This window comes from Medicago sativa, chromosome 3 (assembly GCF_051527215.1).
Source record: "Medicago sativa cultivar Bolivia chromosome 3, Bolivia_mono, whole genome shotgun sequence".
Classification (NCBI taxonomy): domain Eukaryota; kingdom Viridiplantae; phylum Streptophyta; class Magnoliopsida; order Fabales; family Fabaceae; genus Medicago; species Medicago sativa.
This window is the reverse complement of record NC_140751.1, coordinates 63,935,402-63,960,798: the sequence shown is the minus strand read 5'-3', so window position 1 is coordinate 63,960,798 and position 25,397 is coordinate 63,935,402. Positions and strand designations below refer to the sequence as shown.

Sequence of the window (25,397 nt, the reverse complement as noted above, 5' to 3'; positions counted from 1 at the left end):
GAAGCAAGTAAAAAAGAAAAGCATACGAGAAAGAAGGAAATTCTTCTCCCAACATCTCATCCTAAAACCCTAAGGAAATGAAGGTCAAATTAAAGACTCTAAACAAGCACTTTGTTGGAGGCAACCCACACTTTTTATTTGCTAATAAAACTGTTTTGTAGTTTTCAGAAGTTGTTATGAAGGTGAACTCAAAAGGAAAACTAAAGAAACGTAGGCAATGAATGAAAAACACCTAATCTAGCCTTTGAGGTTTTATCAAAAAATGTTAGGCAATCTACCAATAAGATACCGTGAAGGTTTTGATTGCTGGAAATATAAGGCTGGATAAAAGGTTCGAAGCATGAGAATAACTTAGAAACTTTTAGGATGAAATGGGTAATGAGGCTTAATGGGTCAAGCCGAATATTGTAAAGAGTAAGGACAATTCTTATGTATAGTTTGGTTGGATACCCATATTTCATAGTAAAAATTAATTCAATTTAAATTAATTTCAAAATAATTTTAATATAAAAAATAATATAATATTAAATAATTGGATGTTGGTTTCCATATGAAAACTATTTAAAAATCTATTTTACAACAAAATATTTTAAAATATAGGAAACTTAATGTTTAAAAAAAAAAAAAATGAAAAGTCTAATGCAAGTGATTGATGACGTACCGAGTTCTATTTCTACGGATAAATAGTTGTTCATCCTCACAATTCACATCACATAAAGTTACAAGTCACACCATACTGCTCATGTACTTGAAAAAAATAATGCATACAGTAAAAATCCACAGAAGTCTGTAAAAAAAGGGGTCATTACTAGATTATATATGTAGCCCTTGTGAGAAGTAGCAAACATATATTTTGAGGTCATTCTTGGATACTGCATTATTTGTGATATGAAACCCTAGTCTTAAATACTCACAAAAAGTTTCAATATTCAGAAAAACTCCAACTCTTATTATTATCAGAAAATTAAAAATATTCAGTCAATACAACCAAAAGAAATTATTATCACCACCACCACCATATTACACAATATCACCACCATATTGTCAACACCATCAATCAAGAAAGTATAGCAATCAAACAAAACACATAAAAAAAAAACCAAAAACCACCAAAGCCAATACACTTATTCAGACACAATGTAAACACACTACTGCTGCTGATAATGGTGCGGCGGCAAGAAGTTAGCGACATAATTCAACGCAGTTGGTGTATGTCCGCCACAATCATCAATCATGTCTTGTTTAAGCTGCTTAATTTCCTCTAGAGTCCTTTCCCTTGTCGCCGGATCTTGCCTGTCCAATTGATTTTCAAGTATTGCTATTTGCCTCAAAAGACATTTCACCTATACTTAATTTTAAGACACGTATTAAATTAGCAAAATGGAATATTCATTAGAAACCAAAAATAATACACACAAAAAAATACTTTTACCTTTCTGTGTGGCCATCTTCTTAATTTTGTTCTACGACAAATTTTCTTTAGAGTTGATGCAGCTATGTTCACTCTAGCCGCTGCTTCTTCCATAGGTAGATGAAAGTAATCGCAGAAATCACCCAATGTAAATTGTGCACATCTTTTCCTCTATTCAATACATACAATATGTTATATATCAAAATTGATACATGCAATTAATCACGTTACCATGCTGACAAGTCTGTCGCTTTTTAATCGTACTAACGTATGTAAATTATAAACAATATTTACCTTGCGAGTATATATTGTTCAAGAAAACAAGAAGAGATAAAATTACCTGCTCTGAGAGGTTCCTTTTTTCAGGTGTTCCAATCTCACCAACTTGCTCTTGCTCTTGCTCTTGCTCCATTATATCATCTGTAAGCATGATGATTATTGAAACTCACCTCAACATAATATCATTAAAAAAAAGTTAAATAAAAGAAAATTTTGATTAAACAAATTATACGAAAGTACCAGAAATACTTAGTCACAACCCTAAATCAAAATCATTATGATACACACTCGTTAAATACATATCATTAAATTATTTCAAAAATACATATTACTTAATTCTTTTCTTTTTAGTATATTTTACATTTATGTGTGTGTGACTAAATGAAATTCATTTAAGTTTGTGACCAAACAAATGTATTTCTAAAAGTACTTTTTTTCATTTGCATATTTTTTACATTTATGTGTGTGACTAAATGAAATTCATTTAAATTTGTGACCAAACAAATGCATTTCTAAAAGTACTTTTTTTCTTTTTCATATTTTTTACATTTATGTGTGTGACTAAATGAAATTCATTTAAGTTTGTAACCAAACAAGTGTATTTCTAAAAGAACTTTTTTTCTTTTTCCTTCATGATTTCGAAGACAAACCTGAAAAATTATCGATAGGACCCTCCATATTAATATCATCAATCCAATCATATCCGGTGCAAAGAGTCTCATAATACGCACACATTGAATCTTGTATAAGAAAGTACCCTGCTGAATTATGTTCCATACAATACTGATCCAGGAAGTTCTTTATTTCATCAAGGCCTTTCTCAGAAAAACTGATACAAAAATTTCAATTATAATTATAATGTGACAATTTTAATTACAAAAAAATATTAAAAGAAAACAAACAATGTAATATTACACTAAGACTTGGAACGTACTCAATCGTTCGATCAATTGTTGGGCCTCCATTAACAGGTGTCACATGGCGAACTGCATGTGTAATCAACCCCAAGCTTCCATGAATCTCAAGATTTTCATATTGAAAACCTATATAAGAATCAAAATAAATCAAAATAACTGGTTTTCTTGTAGTGATTAATTTTGGTCATATATGTGATTAAAAACTAACCATTAGAGTAAATGATTCGTCTAAGAACTTGACTACCACTGCAAGAATTTTGTTGTTGTTCGAGTGGCCATTGATCAAGTGCCAACGCTTCGGTCTGTTGTTGATTCTCATTCATTCGCGACGAACTACCCACTTCATAGTTACTTATTCCAAATGAAACATTATTATTTTGCTGACCAAGTTGATTTTGAACCACTGGAAGAGAAAATGTTTCAGTAGTACTACCATGTCCATGTTGAATACCAGGATCATTTTGTTGTGACATTGCATGAGAAAATACATCATTATTACCATCCTGCCCTTGTTGAATACCATGGTCATTTTCTGGTGATATTAAATTGTAATTGAATGGATCATAATTACCACCCCGTCCATGTTGAATGCCATGGACATTTTCCGGCGATACTAAATTGTAATTGAATGGATCGTAATTACTACTCCGTCCATGGTGAACGCCATGGTCATTCTGTTGTGGCATTGCATTGGAATTAAATGGGACATTTCCAATATTACTACCATGTCCATGTTGAACCACAACACTCTGGTGATTTTGTTGGGATAGTGTAGTATGAAATTGTTCATTACTACTACCATGTCCTTGTAGAAGTATTCCAAGTCCATGGTAATTTTGTTGGGATAGTGGATTGGAAAAGTGACTATTGAAATTACTACTTTGTTGCCCTCGTTGAAGTATTCCAAGTCCATGGTAATTTTGGTGGGGTCCATTATTGCTATTAATAGACAAATTGGTTGGATTGCGGTTGCTCAAATTGGAATGATGATTTTGTTGGGACAAATTTGTGGGTCCATTGTTATTGTTATTCATGTATATATCATTTAGTGTAGGGTTACTCATATTGAAAAAATTTGGGTCAATGGCATCATCATCATTAAGTTTAAACGTTGCACCTTCCGTACTTGGATTGTTTTTTCTGTTTGCCATGGTGGAAGCAAAACTTTGAGAAAAATTGTTTAGGGAATGATGGTGATGGCAGTAGCGGCGCTAAATAAAAGCGTCGCTGCCGCCACTAATGAAAGTTGGACAAAAGCCGTTGGATGATGAAACAAAAAGAGAATGAAAGAATTTGATGAATGAGATGGAAATTATTATATATATGTCAAAGAGGTGCCATTGACGGTTAATTACCGTTGGAAAATGGCATGAAGTCGTTTCAGTTTGTTTATTTGAAACGTGGTTATTTTTTATTTGGGATTTGCAAATAAAACCAAGAAACACGACTTTTCAAATTTATTTTCAGTTGATTACCGTTAGATACTATTTGTCGTCATATTGTGTTTGAATGGATACATTGGTTTGTCTTTTACAAGAATCTTGTTTCAATATTCGATTATCAAGTTGTTTTTTTTAGGGGTAAAAAAACATCGATTATTAAGTTTATTGTTAACCTTTTTTTTTTTTTAATATTGTTAACTTGTTTTAATATTTATATATGCATAAAAGAAAATTTAATATTCCCCTATGCCAAAATAATTCATCCACTTGCCCGATGTCGTATTATATTGGTTAAACTAAATCGAAGGTCTTTTACCAAAAATAAAAATAAAAATCAAAGGTCCTTTAAGTTATTTAATTGTAATAAATTGGTTTTATGTTTTTTTTTTTTTTGGTACAGCATAGGTCCTTTAAGTTATTAACTGTAAGTCCTCGTGAGCTTAGCTCAGTTGATATGGACAATGCATAAAAATATGCAAGGTCCGGGGTTCAAATCCCGGCCACCACAAAAAAATAATTAACTGTAACGAGTTTGTACTTTAAGTATTTTTCGTGCCAATTAGATCCTTTAAGTTATTTAATTGTAACTTTTAAACCCCAAATAACTTACATTTTTATGATCTGAAATCCTTCAAATTATTACGGTTAAATAACTTAAATGACCTAATTATTGGTATGAAAAAAACTTAAAGGAACAATTTGTTATAATTAATTAACTTAAAGGACCTACGTGGTAAAAAAAACTTAAAGAATTAATTTGTTATAATTAAATAACTTAAAAACCTTTTGTGTAATTTAGATTGTTTTAACTTTTAAGAGTGACCTTTTCCTAAATAAATAAAAAATAAAAATTAAGTGTAACCCGTCTTTAAATGTGTGATGTGATGTCACAAAAATATTTGAATGTATCAAAATTATGACTGTTAATATATATTTACCTCCTTGTAATATTAGCAGTTTTTTGTTTACCTCTTTGTAAAAAAATTATTTAGATTTCAACTCTGTAACTTAAAGATTCTTTGGTTTTGGACCTTCATGACATCGAATTTCAAAATTTAAGGCACTTTCACCCTTTGTAATTTGAGGGAATTTTGGTTTACCCCCTACCATATCATTGATTTTATACAATCAAAATTCATGATGGTCTAAAACAAAATAATCTTCAAATTACAAGATTGGAATCCAAAAAAACAAGTTTTACAGTGAGGTAAACCAGAAACAACTAATATTACAGGGGGATAAACAAATATTAACCCATATTATAAAAACATATAAAGTAAAAGGCAAAATTACACTTTTAGTCCCTTAACTTAATTTTAGGTAACAGTTTGGTCCTTTATCTTTTTTTCATTTCAATTTGGTCCTTTTTGTCCATTTTCATATACATTTTCAAGCTTCAAATCTTATATTCTTATGCAAACATAGACGAGGATCATATATTTGAAGACTGAATGTCCATAAGAAAATAAAATCATGAATTTTAAGCTTAAAAATTCACATGAAAATTGACAAAAAGGACCAAATTGAAATGAAAAAAAGATAAAGGAGCAAACTGTTACCTGAAATTAAGTTAGGGGACTAAAAGTGTAATTTTGCCAAAGTCAAAACTCATTTTGGTCCCTACAATTTTTCCAACGCTCAATTTAGTCTCTTAACAAAAAATAATACCAAATTAGTCCGTTGATAATGACTCAAAATTTTAGAGTTTTGGAAAATTGAAATCGTGGCATGATTTTCAAGGCAGTAAATGAGTGTTCTTCTGGAAGCAAAATCGTGGAACGATATTTGGATATGAATGCAGTACAATACTTCAAATGAGCTTCATCGTGGCATGATTTTGAGTTCTGACAGTATATGAGTGCTATATAAGGCATCATTGTTCATTTTGTTGAGTAAGATTGGTAGAAGTTCAAGAAATATGATCGTTTGATAACATCCGCAAGACTAAATAGTTTGCACCTCTAATTTCCTTTCCCAAAACACTTGTAAAGACACGCCAACGGCGAAGACCTTGGGAAGAACATATCTCGGTTTTTCTATTAAACACAAAAGCCCAGCAAAGTTTTCACAACAAAGCAAGTGCAATAAAACAAGAATTCTGCTCTTTATCCAATGGACATGTCACATTTTATTCATCATCTACTTTTGTCCTATTAGGTTTGCAAAAACAAAAAATGAAGATAGAATTTAATATCCACGACCATTCTCCTCTCTACTGTACAGACTTTCCAGCATATACTTTGATTGATATGAGGAATTTGTGTGAATTGCACGAATAACTTGTACCCTTGTCACATGAGCAAATGACATCTTGTCCACACATATGTAAATTTTAGTCTGGACACTATTTGTTATGGTCCAGCATAGATTATAAAATTAATTACATACATACATTACTAAATAAGCTCTAAATAAACTCTTCCAAACACTTCCTAACCTCTACAACTATTTGTAAAAGGGAGACATAGTTGGAATACTTCAAGATTAAGAGCCAAATAATCCAATGTTATTGTAAAAGCTACATCAAATAACTTAAATACATCAACCAAATCATATTTAAGGATTTGGACATCAACCATACATTTAAATATAATTATCCATCTATTGGCCTGAAGTTGTAACTTATGATGATATACAAATTATTACAAATGATAAAATAGGTAATATAATCTGGCGTGGCTTCTCATTATATGAAAGATAAAACCTTCCCTCTAGATCCTTATTTTGTATCTGATGTCCGAATACCATAACGCTTGAAGATTTCTCTAAATCCATATGGACTGACATCGTAGTTGAACTGCAAGTGCGCAAAGAAATGAAAGTCTGAGAATATTACAAAACTTCAAAGACCAAGCCTTCAAAGATCAAGTCTTTAAGTGTTTCCACTATCCTACATCTTATTGAAGCCAATCCTCCCATTTTTCTCTAATATTGTAATTTTTAAGCAATCCGCACTTTTTAACTTTTATTTAACTTTTAATTGAAATAACAATTTTGAGTAAGAAATATTGTTTTCAAATGTTCCTTATAGTGGAACAAGGCTTAATTTTAAGGAACCCTCCATGCCGCCAAGTGGATGAACTCTAATGGTAAGAAAAAAGGACTGATTGCATATCAAAAAACATGTGATGTTTCTCTTATTGGAAGATTAGATTAATACATTCATTACCTAGGAAAGGTTCATGTTAAATGTTTTATATCTGCTTAAGAGAGATTTGTCAAAATACAAATAGTCATGATCAGTACAGTTTGCCTGAAAAAGGGAGATGAGACAGACACTTACCGGCATGACTTTCACATTGTATTTAGTAATATTTGGATCAGCTACCCTTCCCTGGTTGGCTACCTGTAAAAAGCACAGGTCTCAAATAAGAATACACATTTCCATTGAGTGAATGAAAAGATAAACCTGTTAATAAAAAACCAAATTATTGTGATAGAATCTGTGCATTTTGCTTAATCATGCTATAAGAAACATTAATACAATTTCCTCCCATTGGCAATTTAGGCACTGAGGTTTATAGACAGTAGTGAACAGAAAGGAATACCATACATGTGTAGGACTGTGAAATATTTCAATGAATGGATACTCCTTTTTCTGTCGACTTATACAAAACCCAGGATATTTTGGACATTCAACCTGCAAAGCATCAGAAAATTATCAGGTCATCAATGTGGCATAAAAATGCTACAGAATGTACAAATAGTAATTAGCCAAAACCAAAGAAATTAATAGTAACAATAACAAGCAATAGAAGTACAGAAAAAGGAGCACGATAAAAGATAAACTCCACTGTACGCCTAGTGCCTACATTCCTAAAAGTAAACTCCAACTCAATGCAAACTAATGAGCACATTTGTCTATGCTTTTGTGATCTATTATATGAGACAGTTGAAGTGCTTCACATGAATGATATATAGATATGATTACCAACTGTCAACACAAACAAGTAATAAGAGATCATTACTGAAATAACTTACACGCATGAATTTTACGTGTGGATAAAACTCAGCAGCAGCTTCTTCCAATACTTTGTCAAGATGTTCTGTGTAATTTCCCCTGCATTATTGAATAATGAGAAGTTATTCCTAAATCAATTAACCTCACTACTTTTCTTTCTCATTGAGACCTAAAATGGTTTCAAAGCAAGAGAATTCAATAGCTGACTCTAACCAGATCACCTGATAGTGAAAGCAACAACTACAGGAAACCCTTCATGAAGGAGATTGACAAACTCGCGCTCGGAGGTAAAATGAATGACCCGTGATGGTCCTAGATCCTTTGGATAACCAGTATAGTACCTAATATTATCACAACAGTTCAGATAAATTGATAGAAGACAAACATGATAAGAGACAGCATCAGATGAGGTAAACTTATTCCAAGAATAACGCACCAGGTCATTGTGCAAAGCACCTATCGTCTAATTTATATTATGCAAAGTATGGTACCATAGTAATCCCTAATTGAATTTGTAACTAATATACAATGATTTTAAATGACATTCAATAGATTTATAAGCATGACTGAACAATTCTTCAATCAAATGACAATAATTAGTTTGTAATATTTAATCATCAAAAAATTGCCTAGAGGGAAAAATAGTATTACAATGCAAAAAATGATTGACCTATACGGCAGAATGATTAAAGTAAAATACAAGTGTCGGTGAAGATTAATAAAACAAAAATTTACAGCAAAGTGACAACAGTAATTGACAAGGCCATACTTGCAAGTTCCCCGAAGATGACCAATCATTCGATTGAAAAATGACGAATCTTCCATTTCAGAGTATTGCAATAGGTGAACTATATATCCAGTTCCTGCACAGTATAAACAAATGTTATGTCTAGGCCTTGATTACATTAATCTCATCTACTCACTTATACACAGATAATAACCAACTAATCAAAATTTCACAATTCAATTTGTTCCATCGTCACTAGCTCAAAATCAGATACTCCCTCCGTCCCGGAATAACTGACCCATTTTCTAAAAAAAAGTGTCCCAAAATAATTGACTCATTTCAATTTTCAATACAACTTTCATCATTCCCAATACAATATAACACTAAATAATACTACTTTTATCATTCCCAATACAATATATTCCACTTTCCCCTTCATTTATACACTTTTCTTAATCTGTGTGAAAAACCAAAGTAGGTCAATTATACCGGGACGGAGGGAGTAACCAATTAAGCATATAATTATCAAGACAGTGCACCACCAATCTCACTAAAACTTATCTAGCTTCAGTATGGCCCTATTTGAATAAAAATCTTAATTTGCAGCTTATAGCATAACCGTTTATCATGATAGGCGCTTACGTTTAAGCCATTTCTATAACAAAATATAAAACAAAGTTAAATTCTCATAAGCTGTTTTCATACGCTATCTTGAAGAACTTACAAAAATAAACTGAAAACAACTTATGAACAGAAATTCTCATAAGCTGTTTTCATAAATTCTCTCAAACAGTTTCACAAGTGTTTACATCAGTATATAAGATCAAATAAGTCAATCCAAACATACCCTTTATCTACAATCAGTGTCATGTACACAAAGTTTGGTTGAGGCATTTTATCAAACAGATAACAAGCATTATACAATGAGGCACAAAAACAGTTAAATCATTTAGGTTTATCGATGGAAGCATATCAACAACGGAACAAATCAAATCAAAGGTTCATTACTACTTAATTATCAAGTAAATGAGAAGCATTTAGTTGAACATTTCAGTGACAACAAGCTAAAAAAATGAGAACCCAAATGAAGTTAAACAAATATCAAAGTTTCATTGTTGTTATAATAAGAAACGAAACATACTGTGCGAAAATTAACTTTAAGCTTCGCAACTCAGCTACAATGGCGCAGACAAGAGAGAGAAGAAGGGATTGAGAGATACTTTAGTGGTGGTTTTGATGGCCCGGCCGAAAGTGGGTTAATTTCGGTTTTCGGTTCAATCGGTAGAACCTGTCGGTTTGATTCGGTTTTAACAACGTTTAGCTGTTGAAACAAATCTGGTTCAAATAAATCAAACCAAACTGAAATTGGCTTAATAAATTAATCGATTTTTATTAAAGTTGTTTTTGTTATGAATATTATAAGTGGATGTCCATATAGCAATTGAGTTATTGGGTCATACTATTAGCTTATTGGGTTATATTGTGCTTGTTCCCCAAGTCATTGGTGCTTGTTCCCCAAATCATTGTATTTCTCTATAAATAGAGATCATATGTAACCTAATTGGATACCAAGAGAATAATACAATCATCTCTCCTCACTTTCTTTCTCCTTCTCTACTTCTCTCTACTTTATTCTTGTTCCTATTTCTTTAGTTTTATAACACGTTATCAGCACGAGACTCTAACCACCTGAGGTATGTAATTCTTCACCCCCTCCTCCCAAAAGAAAAAGGAACTACTTATCCACACCCACCTGCTCGTTGTAAGATACAAACACGGGATTATAGACCACAAAACTGTTGTTCTGTTGGAACATATTTTGGTTAATGGGAATTAAGTCCTTCTCTACTTCTCTCTACTTTATTCTTGTTCCTATTTCTTTAGTTTTATAACACGTTATCAGCACGAGACTCTAACCAACTGAGGTATGTAATTCTTTTTAATAAATAAGTTTTAATTTCTGTATCGATGATTATAGACTATAATATTACAATTCCATCAATTGGAATCAGTTTCTTATAGATACATTAAACCATTATTATGTGAATTGTATTATATTATTGTGTTTATTTATTCCATATGCATTCCTAAAGTATTGCATAAAAATTGATCTCATATTATAAAATTAAAGAGATCTATTATGTAGTTCCTGAAGAACTCAATAATATTCTATATGAATTCCTGAAGAATTCAAAAGTGTAGTTCCTGAAGAACTCAATTTTTTTTGTGAATTCTGGAAGAATTCATCGAAAGAGTTACATTCCTGAAGGATGACTTAGAGAATTAATCTTATTGTTTAAAGTTCCTGAAGAACTTAAACAACCCGACTTTAATTTATTCTCCATGAATTCCTGAAGAATTCAGCAGTGATACCATGAAGGATCACACAAATAACAGATTAGATCTGGTATATAGTTCTTGAAAAGCTTAAAAACCAACTAATTTTATTCTCCATGAATTCCTGAAGAATTCAATAGTGATGCATGGATTGCACAAATAATTGATTTGATTGTGAGTAGTTCCTGAAGAACATAAAATACTCATTTTTCTTTTGTGAATTGGTGTGTATTATTTTCACGAAGATTTCCATGTTTTATTGATTCATATTTTTTGAAAGAATGTTTTATTGATTCATGATTCATTTAAAATTATCCATTGATTTAATTATTATTTTATCTTTTGGTTTAATTTTAAAACAAATCTCTATTTGACTGAGATTGTTTCCTTTAATTGTGGATCGTTTCCAAAATATTTGCTGAAAGCAGTTTTGTTGGGTTTAAAATAAACCAACTTGTTTTTATTTAGATCTAAGTTAAAAATATACAAATTGATTTGAAACAAATCTTTACGTTTGAGTTTGTTTCAAATATAATATTAAATTAAAGATCCAATTTTTCTTCCTAAAATTAAGGATTCAAATTATATCAATTATCTTTTGGTGATTCGATCCAAAATTATTTTCTAAATTCTATTTATTTTTACTTTTCCAAAAGTGTAGTGAAAAAATTTATTTTGTCTTTTATTTATACTACACTTATATTAGTGCAATGGAAGCACATATAATTGTAAACTAGAAGTTTACATATTATATTCAATTTATTGTTGGCAAGACCGGTTGGGTTATCCCGGATCTATTATGATGCATAAACTAGTTAAAAAAAAAATTATTATGGATATATATTGAAGAGCCAAAAGATTCTTCAATCTAGTGACTTTTGTGTTACTAAATCCTAAGGGAAGTTGACAATTTAAAGGAATTTGGATATTATATAATTTGAATCGATGCATCAACTAAATGATCACATGTATATTCACAACCAGAAGTTTGTGAGATTATTTTCTAAAAAAAAATAAAAAATTTGACTAAGAGTTTATTTTCTGAAATTGTTCAGAAATCATTTGATAAGTATCATTTTTCAATTGAAATTGATATTGAACAAGCATATGCTAATAAAATGGACGGGAAGATCCATTATTTAGACGTCTAAAGTTAATTGTGTGATTGATACTTATCAGACCATACCTTATAAACTCTATTTTGATTATGAGATCATGCCTTATAAACTCAATTTTGGGAATCAATAATTTTGTATATTGAGATATTGATATGCATCAAGCCAACACATTACTATATGTAAGTTCTCCCCTTAATTTATCATTGGTTTAAGGTTAACAACCTGATATTTCTCATCTAAGTGAATACATTACTATATGTAAGTTCTCCCCTTAATTTATCATTGGTTTAAGGTTAACAACCTGATATTTCTCATCTAAGTGAATTTTTGGATGTGTTGTGTATCTCACAATTGCTCCAATATAATGCAATATAATGCATTATGATAAATCTTGAAAGAATATTGGGAAAATATATTTGATATAAATCTCCATCTATGATTAATTGTATTGAGCCAACTTGTTTACAGCCCAGTAGGCTGATTATCAATTGATGGATTGGTTTTCCCAATATTAGTGGGAGATGATAAGCAGCTAAAAATTGTGAACCTGAAGTTTAAATAAATTATTTAAAAGGAAATATTATTGTCTCTTCTTGATCCTCAAGATATAACTCATTTGCAAAGATAAACAAATCTAATACTAGCTGCTAATGCTCCAAACGAAATAGATGTCCATATCAGATAATCTAATATTGCAAATGACTCTCAGTCGTGCCTGAAGCATGATAGATCAATCGGTTCCAAATATAAAAAGCCTTGAATAAGAAAAGGAGCTTAAAGGAAAGATAACCCAAACGAGGATATAGAAACTCTAAAAGAGTTTCTGACATAATTGATTTTTCAGTTCCAGAAGAACTAATCAGGTACCTGAAACTTATAAAATATTAGTAAATTGTGTCATGAATAAAAGATCTCAATGGAATGAGATGGAACCGAAATGAAGTAAACATTGACGTGTTTTTGCATATAATATAACGCTATATGTCATAAGTAATAATGAGGATCATGTGTTAAAGTCGACTAAAGATTATAAATAAAGAAAATATCTACAGAATGGAAAGAGACAATTCTAGTGAAATCAAACTCGCTTCATGAAGCAGATTTTGTTTGGACTTGTAGTCCGCACACTTGAAGGTGTGAAGTTAAATGACTATATATGATTTTTCGCGCGAAAAGGGAATTAGTATGGTAATATACATATATAGAGAGTTTGATATGTTCACCTAAAGTGAATTGGTAAATATCTATCATTTATTTTTAAGAAACATATATTGTTCACCTGAAGTGAATTCAAGAACTTTTTCATACTTGATTAAGTTCAGTAACACATGAAAGGCTCAAATTATATTAAAGATGTGTTATAATTTATTTGTATATGGCTCACTTGATAGAGATGATTATATGAAACTCCCTGAAGGATTTCATTTGTGTGAGACACATTATCAAAACTATTGGAAAGATGACATCATTTCTCCATTTTAAGGATATAGAAATGAATTTGTGATAATCAATTTTATGATAATGGTATAAATATTATTAGAACTCATGAAGAGATTCTAAAATTTGTTATATAAATGTTGATATGGACAAATTTAATTGATTATATACTAGAATGATTGAGATGTCACTTGACGTAAGTAAAAACCATGTCCTTAAGAAAATTATGAACAACTTGAATTGGTCAAGTGATGACACTAATGTGTTTTACTTATTATATATATCGTGGTATTTTGTTTTTGTGAATATTAGTAAATGCAGATAATCAAGGAAGTGGAGAATGTTCTTTATTAAGGATTATGATTTTATACATACAAGAAACTTGTGGTTTTCTAATTTTGAAAGGAGGTTCTTTCAACAACTCAATATGAAGATATCTCAAGAGCTGCTAATTTAGAGAAGAATATGGATATAAATCAGATCTTTCTACAAAGTCACCATCAAGTGAAGCTTTTGAGTAATAGGCATAAAAGATTATTTGACTTTCTTCATCTCATATATAATTGTTTTTATGAGGGGGAGACAAAAATGTGTTCTGCACTCTTTTTCCCTTAACCATGGTTTTATCCCACTGTGTTTTCCTGGTAAGGTTTTTAATGAGGCAGATTATGACACAAAAAGATGTTGTACTCTTTTTCCTTCACTAGATTTTTTTTTTCCATTGGGTTTTTCTCTAGTAAGGTTTTAATGAGGCATATCCTCGATGGACATCCAAGGGGGAGTGTTATGAATATTATAAGTGGATGTCCATATAGCAATTGGGTTATTGGGTCATACTATTAGCTTATTGGGCTATATTGTGCTTGCTCCCCAAGTCATTGGTGCTTGTTTCCCAAGTCATTGTATTTCTCTATAAATAGAGATCATATGTAACCTAATTGGATACCAAGAGAATAATAGAATCATCTCTCCTCACTTTCTTTCTCCTTCTCTACTTCTCTCTACTTTATTCTTGTTCCTATTTCTTTAGTTTTATAACAGTTTTAAATAAAAGAAATGCTAACAATGTTCTAGAACACTCTTTAAGAGCTTTAAATAATATAAGATTTTATGAAAATTTGTGTAATCATTACATTGAAAATTAAAATATTTGATTTTTTTAAGAAATAATTTCTTATTTAAAATTCCTTAATGAATGCATCGGAAACACTCGTTATCAAAATCTTTAAATATAATGCAATTAGACCATGTGGTTTATTTCGGTTTATAAATCATAAAGACCCCTAGTTGTAATGACATTAAACAACTCCATTCCATGCATTTTATTGACCTTAGGTAAAGAGAGAGATAACAACCTTGCACAATACATCATATTTTTTTTTACTATAAACGATGAAAAAACATGCAATAATCATGATGTTTGACATCTTAGTTATGTTGTCATTCAAATCATCATAATACGATGATGTTTTGAAATCCAAATATTCATATTAGTTATATCGATACTATTTTCATGTTGTTTGAGTTTTTGCCTAATATAATTCCAATCATTTAAGTTTTCATGTTGTTAGAAATAGAATATTTGAAAAATTTACAACAAAAACAATATACTTTGTCAACATATTTGCAATAAAGGAACTATTTTCAATCATTGTGACCAGGCCATTTGTTTGTTTTTTGAGAGCATTCATATATTATGGCATGTTGTTTATGTACAACATATTTATTTTGTAATTTGAATTAGGGAATACTGTTTTCACGTTTTTTAAAGTTTTTTTTTTTTTTAAGAAGTTCACGTTTTTTTAGGTTATTTCCATATTGTATTACTAAATCTACATTTGGAACTACACCACAAATGTGGGACTAATATGTTTATTTGTACTCAAAACTACCCAGTTTCCATGACTTGCCCATACAATAGAAACAATGAAAATAATGGTGAAAGTGAAGTGTGCCGTGTCTCTATCAAAAGCTTACTATATCAATATAAGAATCCAGCTCTAACAAGTTATTAAATCATAAAAGAATGAAGTTATTAATTAAATCAGAGGCCTAGTAATAAGCTGAAGATGTATTACTGAATTATGAAGGAAAATGCCTAAATGGTACAAATTTATATATCCTGTGAATTCAGACAAAACTCACAAATATTTTGATGTGTGGAGAAAAATTATGAGAAATCAAATAAAAATGATCAAACAAGCATGTACAATAAAATTAAAACAAGACAAACGAGAAGAAGAAAACAAGGCGATATTTAATCAGTCCCGCTCCGACATCATTCGAATGCTTCCATGCCAACCCCCATTGCGCCGCTGCAAAATAGTTTAATTGAATGTCATTATATTGGTTACAAAAAATATCAAAAGGACAATACTCAAGCTCTGGTCACTGTGAAGCCCTTGTCAGAAGCTAGTTCTTGTTCTTTTGGGTGGCCAAACTAAGGTAAATAAACACAATTCATCACTGTGGCAACATTTTTAGTGCCCTGTCCCAAGTTGGATAACCTCGGGTGGAACATGTATTTACCAAATAATGATGTAAAAATTATGTAGAAATTTATTTATCAAGAAAATCAAACTAAGTGGCTTATGTACCTTTACAATTTGCTCGATCTACTAAACATATATATTATACAGGGCCGTCCCTGAGAATTCGGAGGCTCGGCTCAGAGAATGAAAAGAGGCCAGTGATAAAATCAAAACGTATTTTTTTTAAAAGAGCAATAGATAATATAAAACGAGTTTAGGCGAATACCTTCAAAAAGACTCTTCATTTGCACCAAAACGAGACTTCCTACGTGTATTTACTGAAGCAAATTCATCAATCAACTCTTCGTATTGTATATTTGGTGAGGTTAGACATGTAAGATTATTAAGAGATCAATTTGGTGATAATTATCTAGAGTAGATAATGTGGCAAAACTAATGCTTCTAGAGTAGAAAAACTATGAACTTCCTAATGGACAAGTTATCATAATTGGGGCTGAGAGGTTCCGTTGCCTAGAAGTTCTTTTTCAGCCATCTATGATTGGAATGGAAGTTGCTGGAATGTAGATATTAAGGGGGCCTAAAAAGCAATACTATTTTTTATTGGAGATATTATTACTACTGGGTATAAAAAAAATTGAGACCCATCCTTGAGGGAGGCCCAGCTCGTTTGAGCTGTTTGCACCCCCTCAGGGACGCCCCTGATATTATATTTGGATGTTCAATATAAACTCTAAACTAATGCAACAAATATCAAAATGGATCTAAAGTGCACACTAAATAAACAAGTATGAGTGTAAGGTACAATTTTTTGTCTGGAAGGTACTTACAGATCACCCACCAACACTGCCCTCACATCGGCAGAGGGAATCGAACACACAACCTTCTGCAAGGAAGTGATCCGTTCCTTACCAACTGAGCCAACGTGTGTTGGTTATTGTTGATTAATGTTGAAAAGTCATGAATAGACAAACAGCTATTATAATTAAATAAATTAAGGGTGTTAACCGATGCCCTTGGGACACTGGCTAAAGAATCTATAGATATAATTTTCTGTCTTGGAAATATAAATTGTCACTTTTTATTAAGTAATAATTACATTACTTTTTAATAAAAACTTACTTCATTTGGTACTTAACCAATGTCCCGGGGTCACTGGTTAACATTCTCCATAAATTAATATATGTAGCCACCATAAATTAAGGTGTTACAATACGGCATATGCTGCATACAATGTTGACCTTCAACAAAACAAATATGAACCATGTGCAAATGTTAAGCTATAAATAGCTCAACACATCATTCCCATTTCTTCAAAATAATCATCTTCCTTGAGTTATTTTCTTTGTATACTGTTATAGCAAACCACTTCACATCTTAAAAATATCCTCAACTATAATTTCCAGAATGGTAAGTATTTTAATTGAAGTACAAATATATAAAGTTATTCGAAATTTACCATATATTTTATTTCAATGTTCTCATCAATCTGCACTTTTACATTTTCAGGATGGTACATATGTCAAACAAGCTTTGATATTTCAGCAAGTTTATAAGAAACTTGTTAAAATCGAAGATCCGATGGAGAGATTTTTATTTGATCGATATCATCCAAAGACTCGGTATTGAACACTACTTTGTTGAGGAGATCAAAGTGGCTCTTGAAAAGCTACATTTGATATTGAACACCAATCCTATTGATTTTATGAGTAGCCATGAACTCTAAGAAGTTGCACTTGCATTCCGCTTGCTGAGACAAGGAGGCCATTACGTAAATACAGGTTAGTTTAATACGTACCCTCTCTACATTTGAATACATATTTTACTCGAAGTATTTAGTTAGTAATATAGTGACTAACTATAATTGTTGTGTAGATTTATTCGATAGCTTGAAGTGTCACAAAAGAATGTTTGAAGAAAAACATGGTGAGGATGTGAAAGGTCTCGTTGCCCTTTACGAAGCATCACAACTAAGTATTGAAGGAGAAGATAGTCTTAACGATGTAGGATACCTTTGCCGCGAGCTTCTACATGGATGGTTGTCAAGACACCAAGTACATCATGAAGCTATATATGTTGCAAACACTCTTCAGAATCCACTTCATTATGGCTTGTCAAGATTTATGGATAAAAGCACATTCATCCATGATTTGATGGATGAGAAGGATTTGCTATGTTTAGAGGAACTTACTAAAATCAACTCCAGCATAGTTAGGTTCATGAACCAGAATGAGACCACTGAAGTTTCCAAGTATGTTTTCTAGTTAAAAATATATGTTGACTTTATAATTATTCACATATTACATAGTTATCACTAATGTAATTATTCCCTCAATTAATAGATGGTGAACTTGGACTAGCCAAGGAGGTGAAGTTTTCAGGATATCAACCTCTGAAATGGTACACATGGCCCATGGCATGCTTTACAGATCCAAACTTTTCAGAACAAAGGATTGAGCTCACAAAACCTATCTCTTTAATTTATGTTATTGATGACATTTTCGATGTTCACGGAACATTGGATCAACTTACAATATTCACAGACGCTATTAACAGGTATTAAATTTTGAATAAATATATACATCTTATTAGTTAATATATACCTTTGAAAAGTTATACAAATATTACATTGATGCTTTACTCTGATACTTACTATAAATGATTTCTTGATTCAGGTGGGAAATCACTGGCGCAGAGCAACTTCCAAACTTCATGAAAATATCTTTGAATGCACTTTATGACATTACCAGTAATTTTGCTGAAATGGTCTACAAAAAGCATGGATTCAACCCTATAGACACTCTTAAAAAATCGGTACGCTAACTGGCCGTCTTTTTTATTTCATCATATATAAAAATTATTCCTTCAAATGCCTGAGTATATATAAAATTATTTGGGTGAAACAGTGGATACGCTTATTGAACGCTTTCATGGAAGAGGCTCATTGGTTGAATTCTGGCCACTTACCAAGGGCAGAGGATTACTTGAACAATGGAATTGTGAGCACCGGAGTGCATGTTGTGCTTGTACATGCATTCTTCTTGTTGGATCATGTTCATGGTATAACAAAGGAGACAATTGATATCTTGGATGAAAAATACCCAGATGTCATATATTCAGTGGCGAAAATTCTCCGTCTCTCTGATGATTTAGAAGGAGCTAAGGTAAGAAATATGTCTCCTAAATTAGAAAATTAAACAAGTATTTGATTAATTTGTTCAACTAATTAACTCAATTGTTGAATGTAAAGTTCTAAATTCTAATTAAAAGAATTATCTTGATTGCAGAATGGAGATCAAAATGGACTTGATGGGTCATATCTTGATTGCTACATGAGTGAACACCAAGATATTTCCGGTGAAGACGTCCAAAGACATGTTGCTCACATGATTTCAAATGAATGGAAACGTCTCAATCAAGAAATTCTGGTTGCAAATCAATTTTCATCATCATTTTCCAATTTTTGTCTCAATGCTGCTAGAATGGTTCCCCTTATGTACCACTATAAAAGCAACCCAAGCCTCTCTAATCTCCAGGAACATGTCAAGTCATTGATTAATGTTAGTGTTGGGCGCAATTAGTACATTTTCAAATATTGTGATCATAGTTGTTTATGTACAACATATTGATTTTGTAATTTCAGTTAGGAAATATTGTTTTCATGGTTCTTAAATTATTTCAACATTGTATTATCTGGATCAACATATTATAGTCATGTGAGCACATTAGCTATTAGTTTATTGGTCTTATAAAACATCTCTTAGCTTAATTTTAAATGTTTTTGAATGCCTTATGCACCAAAAGTTATTTATAATATCATGCTAGCCTTTTGTTGGTTTTGATTAATGATTTTCCGGTGAAGACGTCCAAAGACATGTTGCACAAAATAATTTCACAATCATAACATTTTATGGTAAAATAATATACATAAGTGTTGTTACTATATTGATAATTTACGATACTAATCAGCTAACTTGTGTAATTGCAAGTACATGCTTCGTTGTTTATTAGATAACTCTTCCCGTTCTATATTCTTCCATTTTCTCTTAGCATTCCCTCTTCTTCCTCCCTTATTAGATTTAATTTTCCATTGTAGAAAGGAGTCTCTCACTCTGCATTTCTCTTCATCTACCTCTTTTTCTTCTTCTTTCAAAATCCATCATACTTCCTCCCCCAAGATTCGCTGAACCATTTTCTTTACTTGAGCTGATCCGCGCCATGCTTTGCTCTGTAGTTTCGCTCGAATCAGTTGCAAAGTTCCCAATATAAAATGAGGACTCACTCATTTCATTCGATACACCGAAAAAGACTTTTGAGTTATCAATGTTTTTTTCTCTCTTCTCCCTAAGCTTGGGTTATCAAGTTATTCTTCTCTTCTTCTTTCTTTTATCCTTTTTGATTTCAAGCGGTATCTATACCATCTTAGAGTTGTAGTTGAGAGTGTATTTTTACGATAGTTTCCTATTATATAGTAGTAAATAACATTGATCTAGGTTGTTTTATCTTGAAGATGTCGTGGTTGATCATCTTGACTTGCACAATAATGGACAATCCTTGTGTCGTATTTTTTTTTATTAGATTTTCTATTAAAAATTTTAATTTAAGATATGATATATATTTTTAATGAAAGTCTGATTGGAATTACCTAGAAATGTCAACTAATTACATTTGTAAATGGAGAACCAGCAGGGACTATCCCAATGAAGATTTGCAGGAGGGAATTTTTTTTCCCGTGGGACGAGGAAGAGGGAGAAAGCCCACCAAGGATAGTGTCTGTTACGCCTGAGGATGACGAAGGAGGGGAGTGATCGCAAGTGCACAAGACATGACAATGAGCGACTTTGAGCAGCTTCTAAGCAACTAAATTCACATCAGAATGAGAGGGTTCTTGAGGTCGTGCAGATGTGGAACTTCGTGGTTGAAGGAAGGCTTATAAGAATTGTTTGGTGCTATCTATACCAACAAGATGCATCTTCTTTTTAGTAGCCTATTCCTAAGAACTCGACAGTTAAACATGTTTGACTTAAAACAATTTTGAGATGGGTGACCTTTGGGAAGTTTCTTGGATATCGTGTGAGTGGGACAAAACACACTGAAAAGACTCGTGTTGGTTTGTGGGGTTAGTCGGCAATACTTAAAGTCGTCTGGGATGTTACAATTTGGGAGTGGGGACGGGGATTATACATTCGTCCATCTGGGACCCCGTTTCCCTCGAAATTCATTAAGGTTGTGTTTAGGAGTTTTGGAAGGGAAGGGAATGGCAGCTTGAAAAAAGAGGAAGAAAGAAGTGAAAAGAATGGAGAGCTTTGGGAGGGGAGGACTTAGTTTTATTCATAATACAAAACTCTCTTAATTTGGGCGAACTAAAAAATTGTATTGGAGTAGGGTTTTGGGTAAATTTTCCAAATCCAATATATATTGTTATAATACTCGCAAAATTAAAAGTGCATTAATCATAGATATTCTTTTATCATTCATTAGAAAAACACTCTCAAAAAAATTGAAAGATTTCTCTATTTTTCCATCTAATCTCATCCCTCCAAACCTTCCCCTCCAAAGTCCCAAACAAAGACTAAAATTCATTTTATATTTATACAATATACAAATATTTGATATGTTATATTTATTAATCTTTTCACACAAGATGTGTGAAAAAATATTTTATATATGATGTTTACAATAATTTATCAATAATATATTTATTTTATGCTTAAATCTTATTTTTTTTTACCAACTAACTAATTAAAAATAATATATATTCAGTTTTTTTCTTTTCATATTGATGAGTGTTTTGGAGGATGGGGAAGGGGAAGAAAAACCTCTCATGATGGAGAATGTGGATAGGGGATAATTTAAATGCCGGGACGGGGATTGAGAAATACTCCATAGTCCCCGCTTTCACCCCACCCCATTGACATTCTTTGCCACATAAGAATTGAAACAAACATATCTTTGTCGTTCTTTCAACAAAAAAAAAATATCTTTGTCGTGAAAAGTCACATAAATTTTTGAAAAATAATTTATGTATACTCATAAATGTGATAAATATGATAAAATTATTGAAAATAAGGAGTTAAATTGGTGTATAAAACATAAATGTCTTTCTATGAGTTCAAAAAATACTAAGAAAATTAATTTGTCACAATCAAATAAATTAAAAAACCACACGGGCAATTTTGACTTTTGCCAAATCTACTGTCTTCAACTTCAACAAGAAGAGGAATAAGTTAAGCACAAGTACTAAAAGTAAAAATTAAATTGATATATACCACAAGGATGTTGACATGACATGACTACATTTTTGTATACCATAATTAAAATGCATGTAGCATGACATTTACTACTTGGAAAACAAACAACCACACATTAGTGACAAGAAGTTTTGCATATCCACACACACAATAATACAATTATCTTAACTAAACTTTCAACAAATAAAAAAAAGTTAATCAAATTAACACTTATCTTCTGCTCCATGAGATTGGAATAGTGAAGACAAGCATACACACAAAGTATGTTAAATGGGAGATTTTCTCTTGAGGGTAGAAGCAATCCTGTTTGATTCTGCCATTGAATCTCCATGACTTGTTTCTGATTCATAAGAACGCCGAGCACGCTTCTTCAAATACGGTATCATGAAGATGAGCACCATGAAAAGAGAGAAAAGTATGACAAGAACAAGAAACATTATCTTTCCATTTAGGGCATAATTCTTGTCCTCGGAGAAACCAATTTCATCACCATCTAGTTGTTGAGGACTATCTGCAGGTGTCATAGAGATAAATTAGTTTCTGTAGAGCAAGAAAATTAAGGGTTGGCTTGTTAATGATGTATAGTTTCTTCGTATAGATATTATATGCCAAGTTTTTAAGGGAAGTAGATATGAAACTATATTGAGTACTTTTACAAATGCACCAAACTGTCGCACTCATATTTGGCTTAATATGAAACAAAAAATCCTAACTTTCCTTGTTTTGTTTTGTTTTGTTTATAATTTTCTTCTTTGATGATAATTGGGAATAATAATTATTGTGTGCGAGTACAATGAGATGCAGGAATGCCACAGAACCAAGTGGCCCATGGTGACTTTGTTTTTTAGTATTGGATTTAGTAACATGTGATATGTAAGCTGCAAATGTATGGTGTTTTCTTCTTCTAGTATTCGTTAGATACTAAAATTGAAAATTTATTTTTGGATTAATTTCTTATGTTAGACTCAACACGAGAGCTATATAAGCAGTGGCGGATCTCTTCAGTGGCCGGCGGGGGCCACGGCATCCCCCAGATTTTGCTTATATAGTATATTAGATGTAATTTGTCCAACAAATTTTATCCGCTGCAGTGGTTGAGGGGTGCCACAATGTTGTAAAAGTCGCAGGTGTCGCAGGTTCAACACCTGCATGGCTTGTTGCATGGCTTGTTTTTCACATATTTATCTTTCGCATGGCTTGTTCTTGTTTTTCACATATTTATCTTTCGCATGGCTTGTTTTTCACATATTTATCTTTTACTTTTACAAAGTGTATTAAAAATAAAACGAATTTGATGGGATTCGAACCCACATTCTCCTACTACTTTCAAACAATTCATACCACTAGGCCAGTTGTTAATTATTGATATTGGTTGAAACCATTTAATATATATTTCATAGAAGTTTGGCACCCCCAAATATTTAAGTCAAGATCCGCCACTGGCTATATATATATACAACCCTTTCCATTAAATAAGGGTTTTATGGCTCATAATACTCCCTCCGATCTTGAATGTAAGCGACAATTTTTTTTCCGTAGTCTCAAATATAAACAAAAGTTTACTATAATTATTAGAGTAAATTACTCTAATTATTATGTTTAATGTCATTACTCTTAGTGTTGGTGTTTTTTGTGTCTTTCTATTCTACTATTCTTGTTTGCATCATCTTAGTATTGGTGCTGTTTGTGTCTTTCGACTGTACCACTTGATGGTTCACGTGCGTGATTTTGTGCCTGTTTCCTTGTGAATTTTCTTTGGAGAGTTTCCATGCCAATTCTTTTGTTTTATATATTGAATTAGTTTTCTAGTGTCATTGTGTTTGTGTCTTTCGTTTGTGCTACATCTTATCTAAGGGTTTTCTTCACTTCTGTTGGAACATTGGTGTGAGGTTGGAAGAAATTTAGAAGATTAAACACCAAGTAATAAGAACTAGTGTGATGTGAGTTGAAAATATAGAACGAGAGTCCCACATAAAGTAGAACACATATTAGTAGTGTTTAAATTGCGGTATCTACTATCTAAGTAATGTTATCTTATTTATAAAAGTTCTTGAGTTTTCTTAAGCAACTTTTTGGAGGCAATTGAACCTAATTTTACTATCATGCAATAAATTTGAAATATTTTCTTTAAGAGGTAATTACATTTGTTGATGTATTTGTTTTTTTTTATTTATCTATATCTTTAGATCTATTATATTGTAATGGAGTCAGCATGAGACTTTAAATAATTCTTATCAACAATAAATTTACTAATTGAACCTAATTTTACTATCATGCAAAAAATTGAAAAAATTTCTTTAAGAGGTAATTATATTTGTTGACGTATTCGTTTTTTTATTTTATTTATCTCTATTTTTAGATCTATTATATTGTAATGGAGTCAGTAAAAGACTTTAGATAATTCTTATCAACAATATCTTTGATGTGATAACATTATGTCTAAATTACTTTGGGGTTTTTTTATTTGTCTTTTGGAAGCATTATCAATGATTTTTTCATAACAAGGATTGAACCAAGGATCAACCCTAATCCCTTATCTTTTTATATTAGTTTGGATGTACTTGCAAAACACACCCAACAACTAGGACGAAGATGTATTTTGCAGATGTTGTAGTCTTAATTGGAGAGTCAAGGGAGGAATTGAATGGGATGTTGGAGACTTGGAGACATGTCTTAGAAGCATATGACTTTCGTCTGAGTAGAAGCAAGACATAGTATATGTAATGTATTTTCAACAAAATGCGAAGTAGTTTGACCTTAGAGATGAAAGTTGAAGATCATATCATACAAGTTACTCAGTTTAAATATCTTGAGTTCATAGTACAAAACGACAGAGAAATAAAAGCACATGTAAATAATCATACTCAAGTTGGATGATTGAAATGGAGAAGAGCCTCAGGTGTTTTATATGATACAAACGTACCGTTTAAGTTGAAGTGGAAAAATACCAGACAGTTGTTAGAGCATCAATGTTTTATGCAACAAAGTATTGAGCTGTTAAGAACAAACACGAGAATAAAGTAAGTTT

The 25,397-nt window shown here is 31.5% G+C and overlaps 4 protein-coding genes across 4 annotated transcripts; 1 reads left to right on the top strand and 3 right to left on the bottom strand.

Moving 5' to 3' along the window:
• Positions 1-926: 926 nt before the first annotated feature.
• LOC146939096 (uncharacterized) lies at positions 927-3,869 on the bottom strand. Its single transcript, XM_085752898.1, has 6 exons — positions 2,816-3,869; positions 2,625-2,733; positions 2,341-2,519; positions 1,752-1,831; positions 1,433-1,582; positions 927-1,343 (listed from the first exon to the last, which is right to left on the bottom strand). Exons 1-6 carry the CDS (start codon positions 3,756-3,758, stop codon positions 1,149-1,151), a joined length of 1,656 nt encoding a protein of 551 aa, XP_085609024.1. The 5' UTR covers positions 3,759-3,869; the 3' UTR covers positions 927-1,148.
• Positions 3,870-6,514: 2,645 nt separating this feature from the next.
• LOC146939095 (Thioredoxin superfamily protein) lies at positions 6,515-10,048 on the bottom strand. Its single transcript, XM_085752900.1, has 7 exons — positions 9,879-10,048; positions 8,780-8,873; positions 8,232-8,351; positions 8,031-8,109; positions 7,603-7,689; positions 7,333-7,395; positions 6,515-6,846 (listed from the first exon to the last, which is right to left on the bottom strand). The coding sequence occupies exons 2-7, from the start codon at positions 8,833-8,835 to the stop codon at positions 6,769-6,771; spliced, it is 483 nt and encodes a 160-aa protein (XP_085609026.1). The 5' UTR covers positions 8,836-8,873; positions 9,879-10,048; the 3' UTR covers positions 6,515-6,768.
• An 8,412-nt stretch (positions 10,049-18,460) lies between these two features.
• Positions 18,461-19,921, top strand: LOC146939094 (neryl diphosphate diphosphatase, chloroplastic-like). Its single transcript, XM_085752897.1, has 4 exons — positions 18,461-18,674; positions 18,794-18,932; positions 19,025-19,282; positions 19,406-19,921. The coding sequence occupies exons 1-4, from the start codon at positions 18,532-18,534 to the stop codon at positions 19,697-19,699; spliced, it is 834 nt and encodes a 277-aa protein (XP_085609023.1). The 5' UTR covers positions 18,461-18,531; the 3' UTR covers positions 19,700-19,921.
• A 2,441-nt stretch (positions 19,922-22,362) lies between these two features.
• Positions 22,363-23,065, bottom strand: LOC146939093 (uncharacterized). The gene has a single exon (XM_085752895.1). The coding sequence runs from the start codon at positions 22,891-22,893 to the stop codon at positions 22,636-22,638; it is 258 nt and encodes an 85-aa protein (XP_085609021.1). The 5' UTR covers positions 22,894-23,065; the 3' UTR covers positions 22,363-22,635.
• Positions 23,066-25,397: the final 2,332 nt, after the last annotated feature.

What these genes read in the sequence shown, in the direction of transcription:
- LOC146939096 (XM_085752898.1), bottom strand. Translation starts at nt 3,758, where the DNA reads ATGGCAAACAGAAAAAACAATCCAAGTACGGAAGGTGCAACGTTTAAA. An exon ending in ACAATTGATCGAACGATTGA is followed by an intron (nt 2,520 to 2,624) that starts GTACGTTCCAAG and finishes TTTTTGTATCAG; the next exon opens with TTTTTCTGAGAAAGGCCTTG. An exon ending in AAAGGAACCTCTCAGAGCAG is followed by an intron (nt 1,583 to 1,751) that starts GTAATTTTATCT and finishes TGTATTGAATAG; the next exon opens with AGGAAAAGATGTGCACAATT.
- LOC146939095 (XM_085752900.1), bottom strand. Translation starts at nt 8,835, where the DNA reads ATGGAAGATTCGTCATTTTTCAATCGAATGATTGGTCATCTTCGGGGA. An exon ending in GTTGTTGCTTTCACTATCAG is followed by an intron (nt 8,110 to 8,231) that starts GTGATCTGGTTA and finishes TCAATAATGCAG; the next exon opens with GGGAAATTACACAGAACATC. An exon ending in TATTTCACAGTCCTACACAT is followed by an intron (nt 7,396 to 7,602) that starts GTATGGTATTCC and finishes TGCTTTTTACAG; the next exon opens with GTAGCCAACCAGGGAAGGGT.
- LOC146939094 (XM_085752897.1), top strand. Translation starts at nt 18,532, where the DNA reads ATGGCATGCTTTACAGATCCAAACTTTTCAGAACAAAGGATTGAGCTC. An exon ending in TAGACACTCTTAAAAAATCG is followed by an intron (nt 18,933 to 19,024) that starts GTACGCTAACTG and finishes TGGGTGAAACAG; the next exon opens with TGGATACGCTTATTGAACGC. An exon ending in ATGATTTAGAAGGAGCTAAG is followed by an intron (nt 19,283 to 19,405) that starts GTAAGAAATATG and finishes TCTTGATTGCAG; the next exon opens with AATGGAGATCAAAATGGACT.
- LOC146939093 (XM_085752895.1), bottom strand. Translation starts at nt 22,893, where the DNA reads ATGACACCTGCAGATAGTCCTCAACAACTAGATGGTGATGAAATTGGT.